At 51.2% G+C, this 19,818-nt stretch overlaps 1 protein-coding gene across 1 annotated transcript in view; it reads left to right on the plus strand.

The window, feature by feature from the left end:
- CTNNBL1 (catenin beta like 1) overlaps positions 1-18,095 on the plus strand; it is a 126,965-nt gene extending 108,870 nt beyond the window's left edge. Inside the window, exons 13-15 of the mRNA XM_082746316.1 lie at positions 7,383-7,520; positions 7,756-7,828; positions 17,902-18,095. Of these exons, the coding sequence (XP_082602442.1) occupies positions 7,383-7,520; positions 7,756-7,828; positions 17,902-17,990 (300 nt within the window). The 3' untranslated portion in view covers positions 17,991-18,095. The remainder of the gene's footprint in view (positions 1-7,382; positions 7,521-7,755; positions 7,829-17,901) is intronic.
- Positions 18,096-19,818: the final 1,723 nt, after the last annotated feature.

Consider the following 19,818-nt stretch of genomic DNA (forward strand, 5'->3'; position numbering starts at 1 on the left):
AGCTGGTTTGCATTAGACCCTAGATAGGGCATCAAGAAAAAAATGCTCTTTGTTCATATGCTAATAATGGAAAAGGTCTATAAAACAAAGTTTTTCCTTCTTTGGACTGTGAAAGGTATCACAGGCTTGGAGCCAAACTGTGTGTGTTTTATCCTGTCTTCAACTCTTACTCAACCATGAGCTTTGTGGCCTTAGGAGACATTCCACCTCTATAAGCCTTCCTTTCCCGTCTGAAAGGCAGACACAAAGTTCCCAACTCCTCATGAGGAAAAAATCCATGAAAGTGCTTAGCCCAGCACCTGGCACACAGTGAGGACTCAGGAAAGGTTGCTGTTGTCATTATCCATGTGCTACATCCCATCTCTTGCCAGAGTGAAAGGACAAATAGAAAAAGGTCTTGGACTAGGAAATCATGTTCCACCAGAGTCTTTAACCGAAACTCAGTGACAATCATTTGACATCTGTCTCAGTTTTTCCATCTGTGAAATCTGGAAATGATATTTGAAATGTGCATACCCAACACAGGGCATATACAGCAAGTGAGGTTAATGAAGATACTTTGCTCTCAAAAGTAGAAAGCACTCCAGTGGATGTCGAGTTGTCATAGCTTCACAAAGAGGACCGTCACCTTCACTCGCCACAGCGGTGAGAGTTGAATGAATTTGTGGAAGACTTCCTTTATTTACATCTTAACTCACCTGTCTCATTTTAGATGTAGTTTAGTGTACACACACATTTTCACTCTGAAATCTTTTTTTTTTAATTTATTTATTTGTCATAGAGAAGCGAGAGCAAGCACAGGCAGACAGTCACTCTGAAATTTTTTAAAGTAGATATGTTTACGATACTTGAGGAAGTTACTGGATTTTTGGAATTTCTCTTTAATCTCTGTTAATCGTCTTGCCATTTGAAGAACACTCGATTTTCATGACTAGATTGTTTAAAGATGTCCTGTCCAATGTAGCAGCAGATCCAGGGCTCATCTCTTTGGGACGAGGAAGTCTAATTTACTGTGAGAGAATGAGCTCGTTGTCAGTGCTGACCACTACGTCATGTCAGGGTGATGCTCCCTGTCTCCTACCTGAGGCCTTTGTCACAGTGGCTCTTCTGACTGTCTGGGAGCACCACTAGTCAACAGCTTCAGTCCGTCCATACCAACACCCAGATACAGGCAGAAATCCATCCTGTCTGGTGATGGAGGTGGCTCAGTTGTAGATTTGCCCTGGTTTATCAAAGCTGAAAGGAGCCATCTAGAGCACGAGATCAGGGAGACAGTTGGCGCCTCCTGCCACTCCCCACCCTGCCGTCAGCGCAGATACAGCTTAACTGGTCTCAGGGCTCCTCCTGCACAAGCTCCCATTAGTCCCCCAGCCCTTTTCCACTTTGAGCACTTGACCACCACTGAGGTGCGTGAGAGTGGGCGCTCCAAGTGAAACCTGTTTTCCTTCCCTGATCCAGGGCAGGCTTCTCGTTTCCAAGCAAAGAAGCCAAGGCCATGAAAAGTTAGATGACCTCTCTAAGGACACCAGTAAGTTAGCAAGTGTTAGTTTATTTAGTACTCTGTCCAATCTTGGCAGAGGAACCTGTTTATAGAATTAATACATCATCATTCAGAAAATCCAGTGTCTAAATGCTTCTTGTAATGTCAGAGGATCTCTTAAGAGGGAAAGAAGGCAAGGGAAGTTAGGTATCTTTTTAGAATGGGGCTATTATACTCATGTTTGGGCCTGTTATACTCATGTTACTAGGTTTGGTGCCCACGTGCTGAGACTGGGGAGCTGCAGGTTTAATCTCTGCGTGGGCCAGCCAGCCTCACTCTTTTCCTTGTCAGTCACTTTGAAGGATGTCTCACTGGTCAATGGGGCAGAAGTCATTTGCTCCCTACCGCTAGTGAGGCAAGTCTACTTATGTGCTACTAGTATGTAACCATCAGAGTTTTCTAAATCGGACTCCTTCAGTTCTTCCAGAGCCTTCTGTGAGGAAAATAAGACAGTAGGGAAAAGCTTGTGGTGATGCTAGAATGTTAATGTTACTTTTCTATTACTTCAGAGACTGAGTCCTAGCCAGATGATCATGAGTATGAGTTGGGTTGTACCAGCAGCTATCTTGGAGTCTTAGACACCCCGAGAAGTCTTTCCACGGTTAGGTCCACTTCCTTACGTCCACATCAGTTTTTTTAATCTGGTATCTTAGAATCCAGAAAGGAAGCAGAAATTCATTAATCCATTTATAATAAAGGTTATATATGATCCTCCTTCTTCTTAAGACAGACCAAAACTCGAGAAGATATTCCAAAAGAACTGTCCCCAAACTTTCTTTCTTTCTTTTTTTTTTTTTTTTGAGATTATTTATTTATTTATTTGGCAGACAGAGATCACAGTAGGCGGGGACAGGGGGTGGGGGGAAGCATGCTCCCTGCTGAGCAGAGAACCCAATCCAGGGCTCGATCCCAGGACCCTGGGATCATGACGTGAGCAAACGCAGAGGCTTTAACTTGCTGAGCCACCCAGGCGCCCCTCCCCAAACTTTCTTATTTGCTCTCAGAATGATACATAACCATCTTGCTTCTTTTATTTCCCTTTAAACACTGAGTACACGTTTCCGCTCAACTTTTCTGAATGCAGTCAGCAGTAAATATTCCCTGCCACCGAGTCGTACCAGGCTAGATAAGGTGCTATCCTGACAGCAGTCACCTTCTCTGCTTGCTGGTTTCTATGATGCTTCTGAAACTGTCAGGGCAGAGACTTCGTCTTAGAAGCCAATCTCTGTTTCATCTTTGTGCATGTTCAGCCCAGCGACGGTGATGCCTTTCTTGGAGATGAGCTAAAGCCGCATCTCAGATCTACACTTGAAATTTTCCCTTTCAAATCATCTGGCCGTATATCTAAAAGTAGAATGTTGACTTGAACGTTGTCAGAGTCTTGAAGTTCTAAGGAGAGAGACAAAAATGGAGTTTGGCATTGGTCTCTTGGGTCCGTCCTTTCTGGATGACAATATTTAGAGAAACGGGAAGGTACAGTATGTGCCTGTCTGGTTAAAAGAAGATAAGATCGTAGGGGAGAGTGTGGAAAAGGAAAAAGCACCAGGAAGGAAGAAACTTAATTTTGCTGTGCTCCATTCTTGAGCCTCTACCACTCTTAGTGAGCATCTTTGTTCTCGGAAACAGCTCCGAAACCCGCACCCACGCAAACATGGCAGCATGAAACTTGGGTTTGAGCCTTGGTTTTGAGTCCCAGTTCTGCCACCCACTGGCCTTGGGGAGACTGCTCTGCCGAGTCCCATTTCCTCCAATATTTGTGAGAAGCAAAGGAATTTAAACGCACTTAGACTCAGTCTGACACGCAACGAGCCCTCCGTAAACACTGGCTGGCCCTCTGAGGTGGATGGATGGTGGCGGCAGAGGTCTGTATTCAGACCTCCTACAGTGCCTCATCTGTAGCAATCAATCAAAATAATATCATCTGCCGACAGCCAGCGTCTTTATAAGCAAAAGACCACACTCCCTTCTTCCTTTCTAACCTTTCTTTTAGTGATACTGATGTTCCACTGTTGATCTCTCTCACCCTAGCCAAGCTGACTTTTCCGTGCCTTGATCCATGCTGTTTCTCCTTCTGCTTAGAATGCCCTTTTCAGCCTATCAGACTCCTACAGAGTCCACCTCAAATGTACATTTCCTATGAAGTCTTTTGACCCCTCTAGACAGACAAAGTGTGTCCTGGGTGCCCACAGCATGTGGTACCATTTGAGAGGCCCTTGATCATAGGCATTATTACATTTTTAAAAATTAATAATTTGGCAATGTTATTAGGCTCTAATCTCCTTGACGATGTGGACTCTTAATTCATCATCCAGTACCTGGCCCACCTTTTGGTGTTCAGGAAATCTTTATCAGGTGGACAAATGAAATGTGTTCCTCTCCCAGTTTCCATGTTTGCAAACCTCTAAGGGCTTCGTCACCTCTTCTCTCACCTCTTCTCTCCTCCGTCTGATCAGCTCCTCACGGAGGCTGGTACTGCAGCCTCCCAGCCATGCACTCTGCTTGCCTCTCAGGGCTGTGAGCCGGCGTGTCTGTCACACAGGAGTTGCCTGTTCCCCTGTTTGACATTTTCCTGCACAGGCAGCCTGCAGCCCTTTTTTTTTTTTTTTTAATTTTTTTTTTTTGAAGATTTTATTTATTTATTTGACAGACAGAGATCACAAGTGGTCAGAGAGGCAGGCAGAGAGAGAGGAGGAAGCAGGCTCCCTGCCAAGCAGAGAGCCTGACGAGGGGCTCGATCTTAGGACCCCAAGACCACGACGAGCTGAAGGCAGAGGCTTAACCCACTGAGCCACCCACACGCCCCAGCCTGCAGCCCATTGTGTCTCAGTTCTCTCGCCAGCATTCAGGCCCCCATCAGCTGGTCCACCATGGTCCTGTCCCTCACCACGTCTGATGCTTCCCCCTCTCCCTATCCACGGGAGTCTTAGCACACACAGCTCCTTAAGCAGCACTGAACTTCTAGCTGCGTTTCCCAGTCCTGTTTGACAAATGCTTTCCAAGAGCCTGCTGTGCTCAAAGTGGTATGTGAGGTGCTTTCTAGGGCACAAAGAAGACTGAAACACAGCTCTTCTAAGGAGCCTACATGTGAGAGGCACACATCGGAATAACTGCTGGAAGGCGGGTCATGGGAGACGCCGTAAATGGATAAATCAAAGTCTTGAGGGTTTTCCAGACTGAAAAATCCTAGTAGTTGGAAAAGTTTACAAGTTGGAAAACTTTGAAAAGTTTTCCAACTTGTAAAACTCTCAGGAAAATTTTTGAAAGCAATATCCCATTATAGGCTTTAACTATATTATGATAGAGATTAGGGGGTGGGACTAGTACCAACATCGCCAGCAACGGTGAAGAGACAGAGAGCAGAGGGCAGGCCTGTCTGTTCTGTGTGCAAGGCAGGGGGGCTGGGGGGGCGAGGTTGCTGGTGAGCAGAGAGCAATGAGCTGCACGAGGTCTCAGACCCCTGTAAGGCCTCATCCTGAAGGCCTTCATTCTGCTGTCTCTCAGGAGCTGGAAAGGCTGCCCGGGAGTCCCTTCTTCCTGGGTGCCCTCCTGTCTTAGCCAACCCTGATCAGCACCCACCACCTGTCATTATCTTTAATATCATATTACTCTCTGGTCATTTCCTGGGTCCCTATGGCCTCCCCAGACAGTCGGCCCCTCCATGACTAAGACCAGAGCATCCCCTTACCTCCATTTTCATTCTTTTTCTGCCTTAAGTCAATGCTTAGAATGGTACCCTTGCTGCTGGGTGCTTACCTGGGCTGCGATCTGAGCACTTGGTGTTACGTTCATCTTCTCCACTTCAGAGGTGAATCAGACAGGATTCCCATCCCCAGGGGGTCCATATTCTAGTAACTGGTAATCATGTAATTACAGGCAACTTACTTAACCTCTGTGTGCCTTTGATTCTGATTTGTACGATGGGATTAATAATCCCCCCCCCCCGGCTCTCTTTCAATGTGGTAGTCAGAACCGTAGATATAATGACACTTTAAACTCTACAGCATTATAGAAATGTAAAGTATTAGCAGCAAATGCTCTTTGCATGAGTGGAAGTCAGGAGTGATTTTGCTTCCTGTGCCCCCAGCTGCTGAACACTTAGGAGTTCTGGAGCAGGAAGTTACAATTATGAGTAAATGAGAAAGTAAAGAGACCCTTCTATTTTTAAACTCCTCGGACATCAGTCCAGTGCTCCATGACTACCTCATGAACATTAACACCATTACCAGATTACCAAGGAATTTGCTACTAAATGAAGCTAGGAATTAGCGGTGCTGATTTGCCAGACAGGGCAGCCGTCCTTTGCCTCAGACAGAGGCCTTTAGGAGCGAGATGAAAAGTAGCCTTGTGTTGCTACAGGCCGGCCCCTTGGGCAAATAAAGAAGAGCATTATCTGCGTCTAAATAGTCTCTAAGGGTTCTCTTTGGAGATTGATGACCAAGCAGTAAGTCCTCCAAGTTTGGGAGAGTGGAAAGCAGGGTCCCAGGGGCTTCCATCAGTGATAGGAGCCCGAGCTGTCAGAGGGAACCGCAGCCATAAAACTACTGACAGAATTAAGAAATGGATCGTTGTCATCAAAAGCATGTGTCAAGCACCTGTCTTCTCAAGCCAGTCTGCCAGTCACATGGAACGAGTCCGACTCCCAGTTCCTACTCCTGAGAGCCGACAGCCCGAAACAGAGATGTCTTTTCCCTTTCGTTCAGTGTGTGGATGTTTACTGAGTGGAGACATGAAGACAGAATTCAGTCCCTGCCTTACCAGAGTTCATAGTGCACCCTTATGAAGGGAGTTGGAGACAGGGCGTTAACAACGGAGGAGGGTTACGGTGGGGATCTGTGCGAGCGTGGCGTGTGGGAGCAGGTCGTGTGCGGAAGAGGCGTGTGGAGAGGAGCAGTGTTAGCCTTGTCACCAGGGAAGGTGAGCGGTGGAGGTAGCATAAAGGCAGCACTGGCCTCAGAGATACCCCAGGATCCCGAGGAGGGAAGGCAGTGAAGGCCCAGAGGTGGGAAGAGGAGCTCTGGTGGCAGAGGCGGTGATAATCTGCTAGCTGGGGGGCTCAGGGGTGGTGGTGGACTTGTCCTACCATTGTGCCGGTCACACAGCTCTGAGCGCACCAGAAGCCGGTACACAGTGCACTTTAGACGGGCAAATTGTGTGGTATGTGAATTGTATCTCAGTAAAACTGTTTAAGAAAAGAATCTGCTAAAGAGGAATACATCTGGGGACAGCAAGACGGATAGGTCTGGAGTTGCCGCGGTTGAGGAAGGAGACTCCTGTCACTCGTCGGGGTGTCGGCCTAGGGGAGTGCCTGCTGGTGAAGCGCCACAGAAGGGGTGGTGGCGTTTTGCTGCTGATGTGGTGTGAGCCCGAGGGGCGCGTGTACGGCCTGTGCCATCGCCCTCAGCCTCACCAGGGCAGCAAGACAGACTTGTGGACACGGAACCACTCCTCCCAAGTTCCACCTGACTGCGAAGGGAAAGAGATCCACAGGTCTTCCAGAGAGGTGATGTACGGGGACCAGAAACAAAGAGTGAAGAATGGCTGGAAGCAGATAGAGCTGAGATTTGTGTCCCTGTCAGCTTATTTTTCAGATTGAATATGGGGATGAGATCATTTTGGCCTTGACTGCATAGGGAAAAAAAGGGCTTTAATCTGACTCCCTGGGCCTCTAGTCCATTAAAAATGAAAAGGTAAGGAGGAGACTTTAGAAGATAATGGGCGGAGCAGGAGACCACAATGGAATGGTCTCCTGGTGCTCTTGTCATTGTTGTTGTAGTTGCCATTCTTTTGTGTACTGTGGGCTCACTGGCCAGCTCATTTGTCCCCAATGCTCATTTGCTTGCAGGACATGGTCCGGCGCGGGGAGATCATAGACAACGACACGGAGGACGAGTTCTACCTCCGGCGCTTGGACGCGGGGCTCTTTGTCCTTCAGCACATCTGCTACATCATGGCGGAGATCTGCAATGCCAACGTGCCCCAGGTAGGAGGGGCTGCCCCCAAGGGGCCTGTCCACGCCTGCCTCCTTCCTGAGCCCCTGCCTGGGCGGAGACTCCGAGAAAGAAGGGGATCCACTCTCCTTGCCTCCCTGCGCTCTGTGTGGGCCCGCTCCATCAGGGGTGGGTGTGCGGGGCATGCTCTCCACAGGATGGATGCTGGTGTCTGCCAGGACAAACAGTGCTTTCCCTTTCTCTCCCCTCCCTTCCCCTTCCTCGTAGATTCGCCAGAGGGTTCACCAGATCCTAAACATGCGGGGGAGCTCCATCAAGATCGTCAGACACATTATCAAGGGTGAGTTGGTGCTGCTTGTGTCTGAGGCTCCCGGCATTTGGTGCCCAGCATTCTCTGCACCGCAGGCTTCAGTGTGTTGTCACGTGCACTGTGGGTCCAGATCGTCTCTGTTAGGATGCCGAAGACTAGCCTAGGTATTCATTCTATGCCTCTGACCCTTCCGTTCCAGCATTTAAAGAACGTGTAACACACGAGAGGCAGCAAGGCTTAGAAATATTTGTTAAGAATTTAAAAGAAAAAGAAGACAAAAAAAAATACAAAATCCAGTTGCAAACTACATGTAGTGGAAGGAAATGGCTTTCTTTGGGAGAAAAAAAAACAAGGAAGTAACAGGAAATCCCCAGAATCATGCAAGACCGCAGGAAGTGAATCTGAGGCAGTGTAGTGTGGCAAAAAGAGCAGACCTGCCATGCAGCCTTGACCCTGCCTTCCCCTAGCTGTGTGAGTGTGATCTAGAACTTTTGCAAAGGTTCAGGAGACACTGCATGACAGCGTCCAGTCTAGTGCCCAGTGGTAGGTAGTGCCTGCCACCCAGACAGTGCTTGGTCAGGTGAGCCTCCCCACTGCCCTCAGTTACCCCAGGGAGTCCCTCAGATGCCGTGACATCTTTGGGACCTTCCTCAGCTTGGAGTGGCTTATGAGGCCTGCAGTGGTGAGCAGGCTCGCACTCACAAGGATACCAGAGCTGGACTCTGTGGCCATGCCCGTGGGCCCCTTAGCACAGACTCACACACACAGCAGTATAGATGCTCGTATTGGACTTCGTGGTATGGCTCCTGCCAGAGGTCAGAGAGAGCCAGGACAGACTGGTCGCTATGAGCAGATATTCATTTTCCCACTCTGGCCCATATTCTGCCCATTTACAAGGTGAAGGAGTAGGCTAGGTTTACTCTAAGGGTTTGCCTGTAAGTGGCTTATAACTCCCAGTTCAGGCAGGGGGATGAAATGTGAAGATAAATGGTATATATATTAAGGTGGAGAGAAATTAAGAGCCATGGTCTCTGGGATCCGCCTCCTGGAACTGAATCCTGGCTCTGTTACTTACTGTGTCACCTGGAGCGAGATACCCATTTGCTATGTGATCTCATAGTATAGGTGAGAAAATTAAATAAGATGATAGATTGAAATACCGGCCCTTAATAAGTTCTCCGTAAATGTTAGCTGTTATGAATATTATGAAATACGATGGTGATAATTGTCTTCATCGTTACTGTAAGTGAGGCATGGCTACAGTCTTATGGCAAGTCTTGTGAAAGTGGCATCAAAGTGGGTCTTAGCAGCTGGGGCCAGGACATCCCAGAACGACAGAACGGTGTGTGTGAAGGCATGGGAGCAGGAAGCCCCGTGTTCAGCACAGCCGCCCCGGGCAGGTGCCAGCGGGACCGCCATCATGTCCATTTTGCAGATGGAGAATTTGAGGTATTAGAATCTTGTTTTCTCCCTCAGAGAAAGCAGAAAGGGAAACCGTTCACGAAGCAAGCCCAGCACCCTGCCTTCCACGACGGCATCCCGGGTGCTCCTTCCCCTCTCGGTGTCGCGTTCACCTGAATTACCGCGCAGCGTGGCATGCCGCCTCCTCCCCGGGGTGTAGCTGTGCTGATTTGCATCTCCGGTTCTTAAATGGCATTTCCGTCTAACGCCCACTTGTTCAATTAGAACTTTTTATCACTCTCAGCTCTTCTCTCTCGCATTTCTACTTCTTCCTGCACCTCCGTCCCTGCAATCAAAACAGTGATCTTCTGAGGAAGAAAAGGTGTTTTAACGGGTACTGACACGGAGTAGGTGGATGTTTCCTTTGTGAAATCCTCACATGTATACCTTAGGTTATTCGGAGTTTCCAGTGGTTGTGAGCCGGGCTCTGTCTCCCTCAGAGCACCGTCTAGCCCCCCAGGGTCTCGTGGGGTGTCGGGCACACACTGACGCAGAGCGGAGGTTTGTTTGCTGATGCACAGATGCCGCCTGCGTTCCCGCCACTCTTGGTCCTGGCCGCTGTTGCTTTCTTTCCCCCCAGCTGTGCCGGAGCCTCGGGCCAGCCCTTCTTTCTCCCTCCGCGCCCTGTGCAGCCACAGAGTAGTAAATCCGCCAGATCCGCCTCTAGACTCCATCTTGAATCCGTGCGGCTGTCTCCATCTGTTACTTCCCATCATAGCACCCAGTTTATTTCCTTCCTAGCCTTTATTACAATCTGTAATTGTTTTTATTTATGGCTTTGTTTACTCGTTTTGTGTGTCTCACACATGAAAATGTAAGCTCTGTAACGTAGGGACGTTGTCTGGCTTGTTCACCATGTCTCCTCAGCCCCCAGAGCCGTGCTGGGCACGGAAGGAGAACCCACTGAGTATCTTACATATTGTTAACTTCAGCCCCACCTTTGTGCAAGTTGAATTTGGCAGATGTTTGCTGAGACTTTCCTCAGGGCTAAGCACCGTGCTGGATACTATCCTCGGGTGCTGCACAGCGCCTGCCCTCATGGGGTTTATAATCCGGGGGACACCGGTGTGTAAGTGACCAGCCATACTTGAAGCGAAATACATGCTCCAGCAGCTTCTCAGCTGGCATTTGCCGAGTGCCTGGCTCTGGGTTCAGGACTTGAGAGGCAAAGAGAGTGAGCATAAGCCGTATTTTTGAGACTTCACGTCTGGTGGGGAGAGATACTTGGAACTAATTACAGCATGCTAAGTGCTGGTTGAAGTTGTGAACGGCCTGCTAACAGAGTGGTAAGAGCAGTTCTGGAGGGACAGGCCATTCCTGTGGGGAGAGGCTCCTCCCAGGAATGGAAAGAGTGTTCCAGGGGTAAAGACACATTCCAGGCAGAGAGAGAAGAGACCCAGGGGTAGGACAGGACATCAAAGGGTTATCGACTCTCTGTGCACTGCAGGCGCCCGCCCTGGCTCGCTCCCACTCCCACCTCGGGGAAGCCCTTCTGCATGTGGTGGTGTGCCAGGAAGCCGAGCCCTGTGGCCTGCCTGTCTGCAGCCAGCAAGCTTCTCAGGGCCCTGTTGGTGTTGAAAAGGGGTCAGGCCGGCTGGGGCGGGGTGGATGACGAGGCTCTGCTCAGGCCCTCCCCTTTAAAAGCCTCCACTCCCTCCCCCTTCTTCCTCCACCCTTCCTTCCATCAAAAACATGAGAAAACAAAGGCCCATAAAGAAAACCAGCTCATCAGTCTGTCCTCTTTGATTTTAATTTTGTTTTTCAGTTTGGGTTGCTTCCTTTTTTTTTTTTTTTTTTTAACATACTAATTAGATGCAAGCTCTTTCTTTGATTTTATGGCCTACATATTTCCTAAGTTTTGCTGGCAGGATGACAGCTGATGTATCCCTTGAGGTCGCAGGAAAACGCTGATGAGGCAAGCCCAGCAGGGGACTTTTCCCGTTGTATCTCAGTCCCCTTTCTCACCATTTTCCTCCCTCCTCTTCTGTTGGGGGGTGCCAAGAGAGCTGGGAATAATTGATGGCTCATTAAAGTCCCTCTTTCTGCAGACTGCTTACTCGGCGCTCCCAAAGTCCAGCCTTCCCTGGAGCGGGCAGCTGCTCCAGGCCTGAGCACTGGGGAGCGCACGTAGGAGAGGGTGGTCTCTTCCCGGGGAAGGGCGGGCCACACCGTGTGCTCCAGGAGGACCTGACAGTCTTCCTGCCTGTAGTCTTGTGCCCTGCACGTGAGTCACTAACACTGTTGAAAACCAAACCAAAACTCGGAACTATACACAGTCGGTCTTTCATCTGGCAGAAAGGAAACCTCTAACTTTGTCGATTGGCTTAAACAGTCCTCCCATCTTTTTTTTTTTTTTTTTTTTTTTTAAGATTTTATTTAGTTATTTGACAGAGAGAAACAGTGAGAGGGAATTCAAGCAGGGGGTAGTGAGAGAGGGAGATGCAGGCTTCCCACTGAGCAGGGAGCCCGATGTGGGGCTCGATCCCAGGACCCCAGATCATGACCTGAGCCAAAGGCAGGTGCTTAACGACTGAGCCACCCAGGTGCCCCCAATCCTCCCGTCTTTTAAGAAAGAAAATTGAGGGCATCCACTTTTATGGAGCACCGAGTTGGCATCACAGGGCACTAGGCGGGCTCCTAAGATGAACAAGACACTTAAGAGTCCCTGTCCCCTGGGAGCATACAGTCCCGTCACAGGTGAAATGACTGATCACTACACAAGGCAGCATGAAGTCAGTGTGAAGACATAGAGCAGGAATCATGAAGGCATGGTTCATTCTCCTGCAGATTAAAAGGAACAAGGGTCCAGGGGGGCTGCACAGAGGAAGTACTTTCTCTTTGTGGTAGTAAAATATACGTCAGATTTACCATTGTAACCATTGCGACCGTCACCACCACTTATCCACACCTTTAATTTTCATCTTGCAAAACTGAAGCTCTGTACCCATTAAATACTCACTCCCTGTCCCTCCTCCCCCCATTTCATTGGTTCTTGGCAGCCACCCTTGTCCTTTCTGTCTCCGTGAAGCTGGTAAGTGACTAAGGAGGTTCTGGAAGCACATGATTGACCTCTTAAGGGCAGGCACAGATGCCCATCATCAAGGGGTCACCTCCTTGGATGTGGTGTGGGAGCTATGACCTGGAAATACTGTTTAGTGTAAATACTTGTGCCAGGGGTTACCGTGGAAGCTGCTGGCAAGTCTCTTCAATGTTTTGGTCGCTGGCGAAAGTTACCAGAAGACCGCATGGCTGCTGGGCTGTTGTGCAGGGGAAAGCTTAGAGGATTACTAACCCCAGACTCTTTTATTGGTGGCAAGAAGACTGAGCCAAAGACTTCAAAATGCTTTCAGAAATTGGCTCCTGGCCCTTTGATTTGTTTTTTCATTATGGCTTGAAGTCTCCTCTAGAAGCTCATAAACATGTATTTCCATGTTGATTTGGGGCTCTTGGTAGCCTGAGCATTGCCTCTGCCATTTTGAAACTGCAGAAGCTGACAGGATTTCTTTTTAGATGACCTCTTGATATGTGCATGACTTGCCCCAGGTCATGGCTGCTGCGACCACTGGCAGGAGAGAATCCTGGAGAGAGGCGTGCATTTCACCCTGGGCAGCTCGTTACCCTCCGTAAGCCACAGCCGTTCATCTGTGAGGTGGAGATAACCTGCCTCACCAAGTTCTGTGAGAGTCCGGGGAGGCGCCGTCCGCACGCACAGCCCTGACACGCAGCTGGCACGGAGCACGTGCTTGCTACATGTCAGCGCCTCTGCTGCTAGAACCCATGTGTGATCTCCTCCGGCAGGAAACAGATCGGAGATGCACAGACACGCGTGATTCTGGCTCTCTCTGCAACTTTGGCTAAGTTGGTAGATAACACATTCGAGCCTTGGTTTCCTCTCGGTAAAACACAGACCCAGAGTGAATATTGCCCCTTGGGAAGGCTCAGTCGAGCTACAGTTGGGCGGCTGGGACAGTATGTGCTCAGCGAATGGAGCCTCCTTCCCTGGCTTCCTCAGCCTAATCCTTTGACCTGGAGGTGACAGCAGCCTGGACTCAGGTGCTGGCAGGAAAGCCAGTGGACCAGCACCCGGACAGATTCCTTCTCGGGGCCTGGGAGGGGAGGGGAGGGGAGGGTGTTTTCCCAGCAACTCAGGCGTCCTCGGGGCAATGGGAACATGACCCCTGTTAGCATGAGAAGCAGATGGTATCCTTTTCCTTTAAATGGGTGTCACTTCAATGGAATTTCTGATGGACTTGTGTCCTGTAGCTACAGGTGAATGTCCTTCTAGGGAAGTATGACACTAGACCTTCCAGGCTTGTCACTGTCATTAAGGAATCTGTTAGACATGCATTTTCCTTTACCAGTTTCTTGCGTCTTCCAAGTTTTCAGTGTGACAGAGAGGGGCATTCTTCTCCTCCCCTCACCCCTCTTCCTCCGGCATTTCTTGAAGGGTGAGCATTTGAGGCTTCAGTTTCAGGGGTCCGAGCCAGGCTTATGAGTGCGGCATAAGTCTCTGCCCTGAAGATAGTTCTCCTCCGCCAGCCCCGGGGCCCTCCCTCTCCCGTTTAACATAAACAGAACAGCTTGTATTCCATGTCTGAATAGTAAACCTGCTGTCTAAAGTTTGCTTTAATATTTATGCGTTCAGCACTGCTGCCTGTTTTTGAGCTCCATCAAAGCCTTTATTATAAGAGCATTTGAAAATGCTGGGGCAGTAGAGAAGGGAGTTGATGTGCGAACCACCTTTCTCACTCTCTCCAGCCCGACTCACCCTCTTCTTCTCTCCCGTCTCCCCCAGCTCCCCCACTCCTAGTTCCCCCTTCATCTAGCATCTCTCTTTCTCCTGCATTCTCTCTTCCTTTCTTACACACACACACACACACACACACACAAACACGCGCGCGCGCACGCACACACACACGCACGCACAGAGCAAAGAGAACTCTTCCCCAAGACCTCTGGGAGGGATCTGTTCAATATTTATAAACTGCTGCAGCAGCTGTAATAACCAGAGGTAGCTGGCACCACTAAGATTTTCTCTAAATAGGATTCTACTGTGGAAACAAAGAATGAGTAGGGGTAGGGGGTGGAGGGCGAGGGCGCATGGCACAGCTGTGCCAGCTGCCAGGGGTCGTGGAAGAGCACTGGGGCCTCGTCAGACCTGGTTCTGGGCCCGGCTCTGGCTGGCTTGCTGTGGGGCGCTGGCCGGTCACCCGGCCTTCAGAGTTGTACTACATTTCTGAGAGCCCTGCTGGTTCTGACATTCTGACCCGCTCCACACCTGTGGCCACTGGGGCCCCTTTACCACAGGACATGGCATTTGGAGTCTTAGCCTTCTGGAGCACTTTGTAGCCAGAAGCCCCGGGGGGCTGGGCTGCTCTGGAGCACTCACAGAGCACTTTCCTCCCCAAAGGATGGAGAGCAGGCCAGGCAGCATATTGCTTAAGGAAGACAATGCCAATTCGGGGCCTGGCTCCCCCGCCCCCGGCTCTTCAGGTACCTTTTTCCCAACTCCTATACCTTTTGGGTTGAATCCCAGCCTCTCTACCGTCCCAGACTTGGGCACGTTGCTCCAGTTCTCTAATAAGCTTCAGTTTCCTCATCTGCAAACCAGAATGGCTTCTCTCCCTTGTGTGATGCTGCGAAGATCAGATGAGCCACCAGACACACCCGCCCAGCACGCGCTGCGCTGCGGAGGAGACAGCCCCTCTTCCACATCGCGCCTGTTCCATTCACCACCCATTCGCAGAGAAGGGCGAATCCGATGGCTTCCTCCTTCCCCACAGAGAGCCGCGGGAGACAGGCCGTGGGATGGGTGCTCTGTGTGCTTGGATTTTCGAAGGCCTTGGTGTTTTCTAATCCCCTTGATACGGGCTCTGCTTTCCTCTACCTTGTAGGTCTCTAGAAAGAGATTAAGTCCCTACAGGGAAGCTGGCTTGAGTTGGAAAATCACTGCCCCAAAGGATCAGACTGTTTCTCCACTTCCCTCCCTCCTGGGTCTGAGAATACATTAGGAGAGCAAAGTGTTAGTTCAATCCATTAAGACTCTTGCTTCCAGACCATGCCTCTGGGGGTATTAAATGCTATAATGGTCATTTCTCTGTCTCCTGGGGCATCAAATACTAGATCATTCACACGTGAGTAAGAGATAACACTTACATATGGCCCCGTAGCTGTCTCCGCAGCCCGGATCCTGTTCTCCCATCACCCCAGCCCTTTCTTTAAGGGGCCTTTAATAGAAGGCATCACAACCATGTGCTGCTGGAGGTGATGGATGCATCTAACGGAAGAGGATGATTTCCAGGGGGAGACACACAGCTGGCACATGTCTGAATCCCAAATCCCGTTTTCCGGCACATGTCCAAAGTAATAAAGAGGAAGGAGGAAAAATGAAGAAGTGGCAGGAGCAGAGTTATTCCCCAGCACAGTGGGGGTGGGAGGGAGCAGGGGAGGAGTTGCACACTTTCTTTTCTCTCCCCAATCTTTGTCTGATTTGGCTCAGCAGATGTTTTATTATATAAAAGCCTCTGGCCAGGGTTCTCTGTTCTACCTGAAGCTGCCCAGTGTGAGGAGTGGGGCAGGGAGGCAAGCCATCGCCCTAATCCACTGCTCGGAGAGCTTGTGCACCTCGCCACACTGATAGTTGACTCTCAGCCAGACTCTGCTGGGTATTCAGCCAAAAGTAAGGCACATGCCTCTGCCTTCCTGAAACTCCCCATCTGGAGGGAGAGGAGAACAAGTTCAGGGTGGTCTAGAATTCAGGCCTGTGATGGGGACCCTGGCCTGACGACAGGAGCCAGAGGAAGAGGACCAGGTAGGCTTCACCAAGAAGATGGCCTTTAAGAGGGACCTACAGGATATGTGGGCTCTCCACACGTGACTCTGCTGGCCTGAGCAAAGGAGCCTCGGGGAAGGAGCTAGTGTGTCTCGAACATCTGTTATTTGCCAAGTACTTCCCATACATTTTCAGAGGAGACCCTCCCAAGGTCACTTAGGATTGTGAGTTGGAGACAGGGTTCAAACCCAGCCCACGATGTCACACCATCTTCCCTCTGGGATTGTGGGCAGTGAGAATGCTGGCCTCCCTTCCCTTCTGGCACATTCTGTATCCTTCCTCCTGGGACTCACTATAGGAAGCCCACTCCCCGCCCCCATTTCCTGCCCTCCAGTCCCTAAGATCCACAGCATTTCTGCACCATATGCCCCCACCCCCTAAAACCAGCGTGAGTATATAATTGGAGGGGGGATACTTCTGAAAATGAAATGGAGAGCTACAAGTATTGTGCTGGGGTGTGTGGGTTAAGCGGATCACGCGGTGACCTACGTTGCCACTCTGATGGTGTTCTTTGGAGATCTGTCTTCAGTGCCATCCTCTGTACCCTCCTCCCTCTCCTTGCCTCTGGGCGCCGGAACCCCCCTCTCCCGTGGTGGTGCTTTTTTCCCACATCCTCCTGCCACTGACGACAGGGGATGGGCATCTCGACGCCATTGTTTCTCCCACCTCCCCATTTACCGAAAAACTTCCAGCTGTTTGAATCTCACATCAGGGGACTGTACTCTGACCCCTCCTTAGTGGTGCAGCACCTGGTCACCTCATGGGGGGAGTTCGAGGCTTGCTGTCACCTTCTCCACAACTCAGTCATACTTCTTGGTGGTGTCAATATCCACGTGTCTCTCTGCCGCCCCACTTCCAGCCTGGCTTCAGAATGCATGTAAGATCTGAAGACTTCTCGCCCCCACTGTGACCTTCTTGGTCCCGGTCACCATCAAATCACATCTGCCTCCTTCTGCCCTTGTCCCCTTCAGGGCATATCCCACACAGCCGCTGGAGTGGAGCCCTCCCACAGCTCTGGTCACAGAGGAAAGGCCAGAGTCTTTGCAGCAGAGCACAGGCCCTGTGGTCTGTGCCTGCCCCTTCTTGTCCCCCATGCGGAGCTCGGGCCACACAGACCTCCACACTCACCCTCCACCGAGCCAGGCGAGCTCCCCACTCAGTCTTCACTGGCCAGCCCTCTGCCGCTCACTCGCAGACCTCCCCACAGGAGTTTGCTGCACGTCTTCATCACATGTCTGTGAGGCCTTCTGACAGCCCCGTCTCTGTTATTTATTTACCTGGTTGTTTCCCCACTAGAAAGTAGGCTTCACAAGAGCAGAGATTTTCATCTCTTTTGATCATTACTTTATCCCCGTGGCCTCAAATGGTGGTTCTCAGACTTCTGTGCGTCATTCCCTGAAGGGCTGGTTCACACGGACTGCGTGGTCTGTAAGTGGGTCTGAGTTGGGCCCCACAGTCTGCCTTTCTAACAAGTTGCTGCCTGCTGCCGCTGCTGCTGGTCGGGTCACACTCTTGACAAACACTGGCCGGAACGAACGTGCCCGTTACAGGCATCCACTTCTCGTGCGCGGGTGAGGGGTGCGGCTGGGGAGGCCCCTGAGTGAGGACGGGAGAGCTGGGCCCTGATGACTGAGCTTCTCGAATGCAGGACCCAGGAGTTGGGCCCCAGCTGCCCTGGGGCGGGGTGGTGGTTGGCGTCGGGGTCTTTAGCACGGCACGCGCCTCAGCAGGAGCAAGATTTAGGGAAGGGCATGTAGGGACCCAGCCGTGCACCTTGGATCCACGCCTCACGTTGTCTTTGTCTCCCCAGAGTATGCAGAGAACATCGGTGATGGCCGGAGCCCGGAGTTCCGGGAGAACGAGCAGAAGCGCATCCTCGGCTTGCTGGAGAACTTCTAGAAACCCCTTGGCCTCAGGCAGCATGGACTCTCTCTGGGCCTCCATCCCAGAAAGTTTTTACATGGCTCAATGTGACTTTTGGACAAATTAAAGCTAGTTTTGGTATTCCTGGCTGGCATTCTTTGTAGCAGAGCAGTACCCTCTGCTCTTTCCCCAGCTCTTTCCCAGCGGCTGTCCGGGGACACCTCTGAGGAAGCTCAGTGGTGGGCCTCACTCTCCCTGGGAGGGAACCGAGGCCCAGAGAGCGTCTCAGTGAGCCAGCGGTGCAGCGCACCGTGGCCGCGCAGCTGCTCCGTGGTCTTGCAGGGAAGGGGAGCACATGGACTGGTGACCTCTTTGGTCCAGCCCTGACCCCAGCAGTGACACAAGCCATGTGGCTGGGGCCGAAGCAGCCCTGGAAGCCTCCATGGCCCAGCGAGGCCCCTGCCACCCAGAGCACAGACCTTGGAACAGCATCCCGGACCCTGGCATCCATCGGAGCCACTGGTTGGGAGGGGAGCACGAACAAACACGTTCTCATCGGGCCCCACCCTGGGCTGATGAGTCAGGGTCTGGGGTATGGCCGGGTGCCGGGCTGGGCTCTAGCCCCTGGGCAGCTCCATGCGTCAGGGTGAGCGCCACTGCCGGAAGTAAGTAAACAGGCCTTGGGCCCAAATTCCAGCCGCACCTGCCAGTTTACCTTCCTTCCTCTGCAGAGGAGGGATGGTGTTCAGCGGGGGTGAGCGGAGTCATCTGAGCATGCCGCACATAGTGGGAACCTTAGAAGTAGGATTTCCTGTCCTTCCCCCCCACATGCTGGGGCTTCAGCATTGGAGTCCCACTCATTTTACACAGGGTGTGAGAAAATGGCTCTCCTCCTTTACAGAAGTCAGCGGGCCGTTAGCATGCTTTTAGCGTGTCCCAAAGAAAAGCGTCCTCGTGAGCGAGGTAGAAGATGAGCCAATTCAGAAAAGCGGCATTTCATTAAAATGGCCCAGGGTCAGCACATAGGCTACGGGGCTGCCGCACACCCTGCCTGTGCCCGTGGCCAACACTGCCAGGCGGCCCAGCTCTTCTCACCGAGCCCCAGGTATAGGGCTGTGGGCGCCCCCACCATCTGGCCACAGTCAGCGAGCCGGGGGAGACCCAGTTGCCGTTCCGGGCAGCCGCCTAAGGGGACGCCGAATGAGATGGCACCTGCGTCATGCCCAGTGTCGGGCAGCTGGGAGGGTATCGAGTAAGACCACCCTGACCTCCTGGTGCTCTCGTCAGCCCAGCGGGAAACAGGACAGCGTGCCCATGCCTGTCGTGGGGTGGGTGTTGCCCCAGGACCTAGCCAGAATCAGAATGGCCTTATAGTGTTGTTTTGGATTTAGGTGTTTGGTGTTTTTATTTCACTTTCCTGTAACTACGGTAGTGCCCGTGTATCAAACACCTGCTGTGTGTTTCTTGCTGTGCATCCATTCTTTTAACATGCGCGACAGCCCTGCTGGCACCATTACCCCCCACTCACGAGAGCAGAGACGGGGGTCCCAGAGAGGGTGAGGGACTTGTGCGAGGTCCTGGGCCCAAGAAGCAGCAGCACCTGCGTTCACAGCCGCGTCTGCCTGCCTGTGCGGGCTGCGCGCTTCCCTCCACCCGCTGCTTCGACTGGGAGACCACCACGGATCACTGACTGACATGACACTTCGATCGGTTCCACTGTCGATATGTGGTGTAATGAATTCACAAAGAATAAAGCATGTCCAGATGTAACCTGCAGAATCAGAGACTTCTTGAATTAAGGATGATACTTCAGAGAGCATTATTCCTTCAGCATTGTCCTCTTTCTTAAATTCTCTTTGTTTTT

Source organism: Mustela nivalis (assembly GCF_964662115.1).
Source record: "Mustela nivalis genome assembly, chromosome: 8".
NCBI lineage: Eukaryota > Metazoa > Chordata > Mammalia > Carnivora > Mustelidae > Mustela > Mustela nivalis.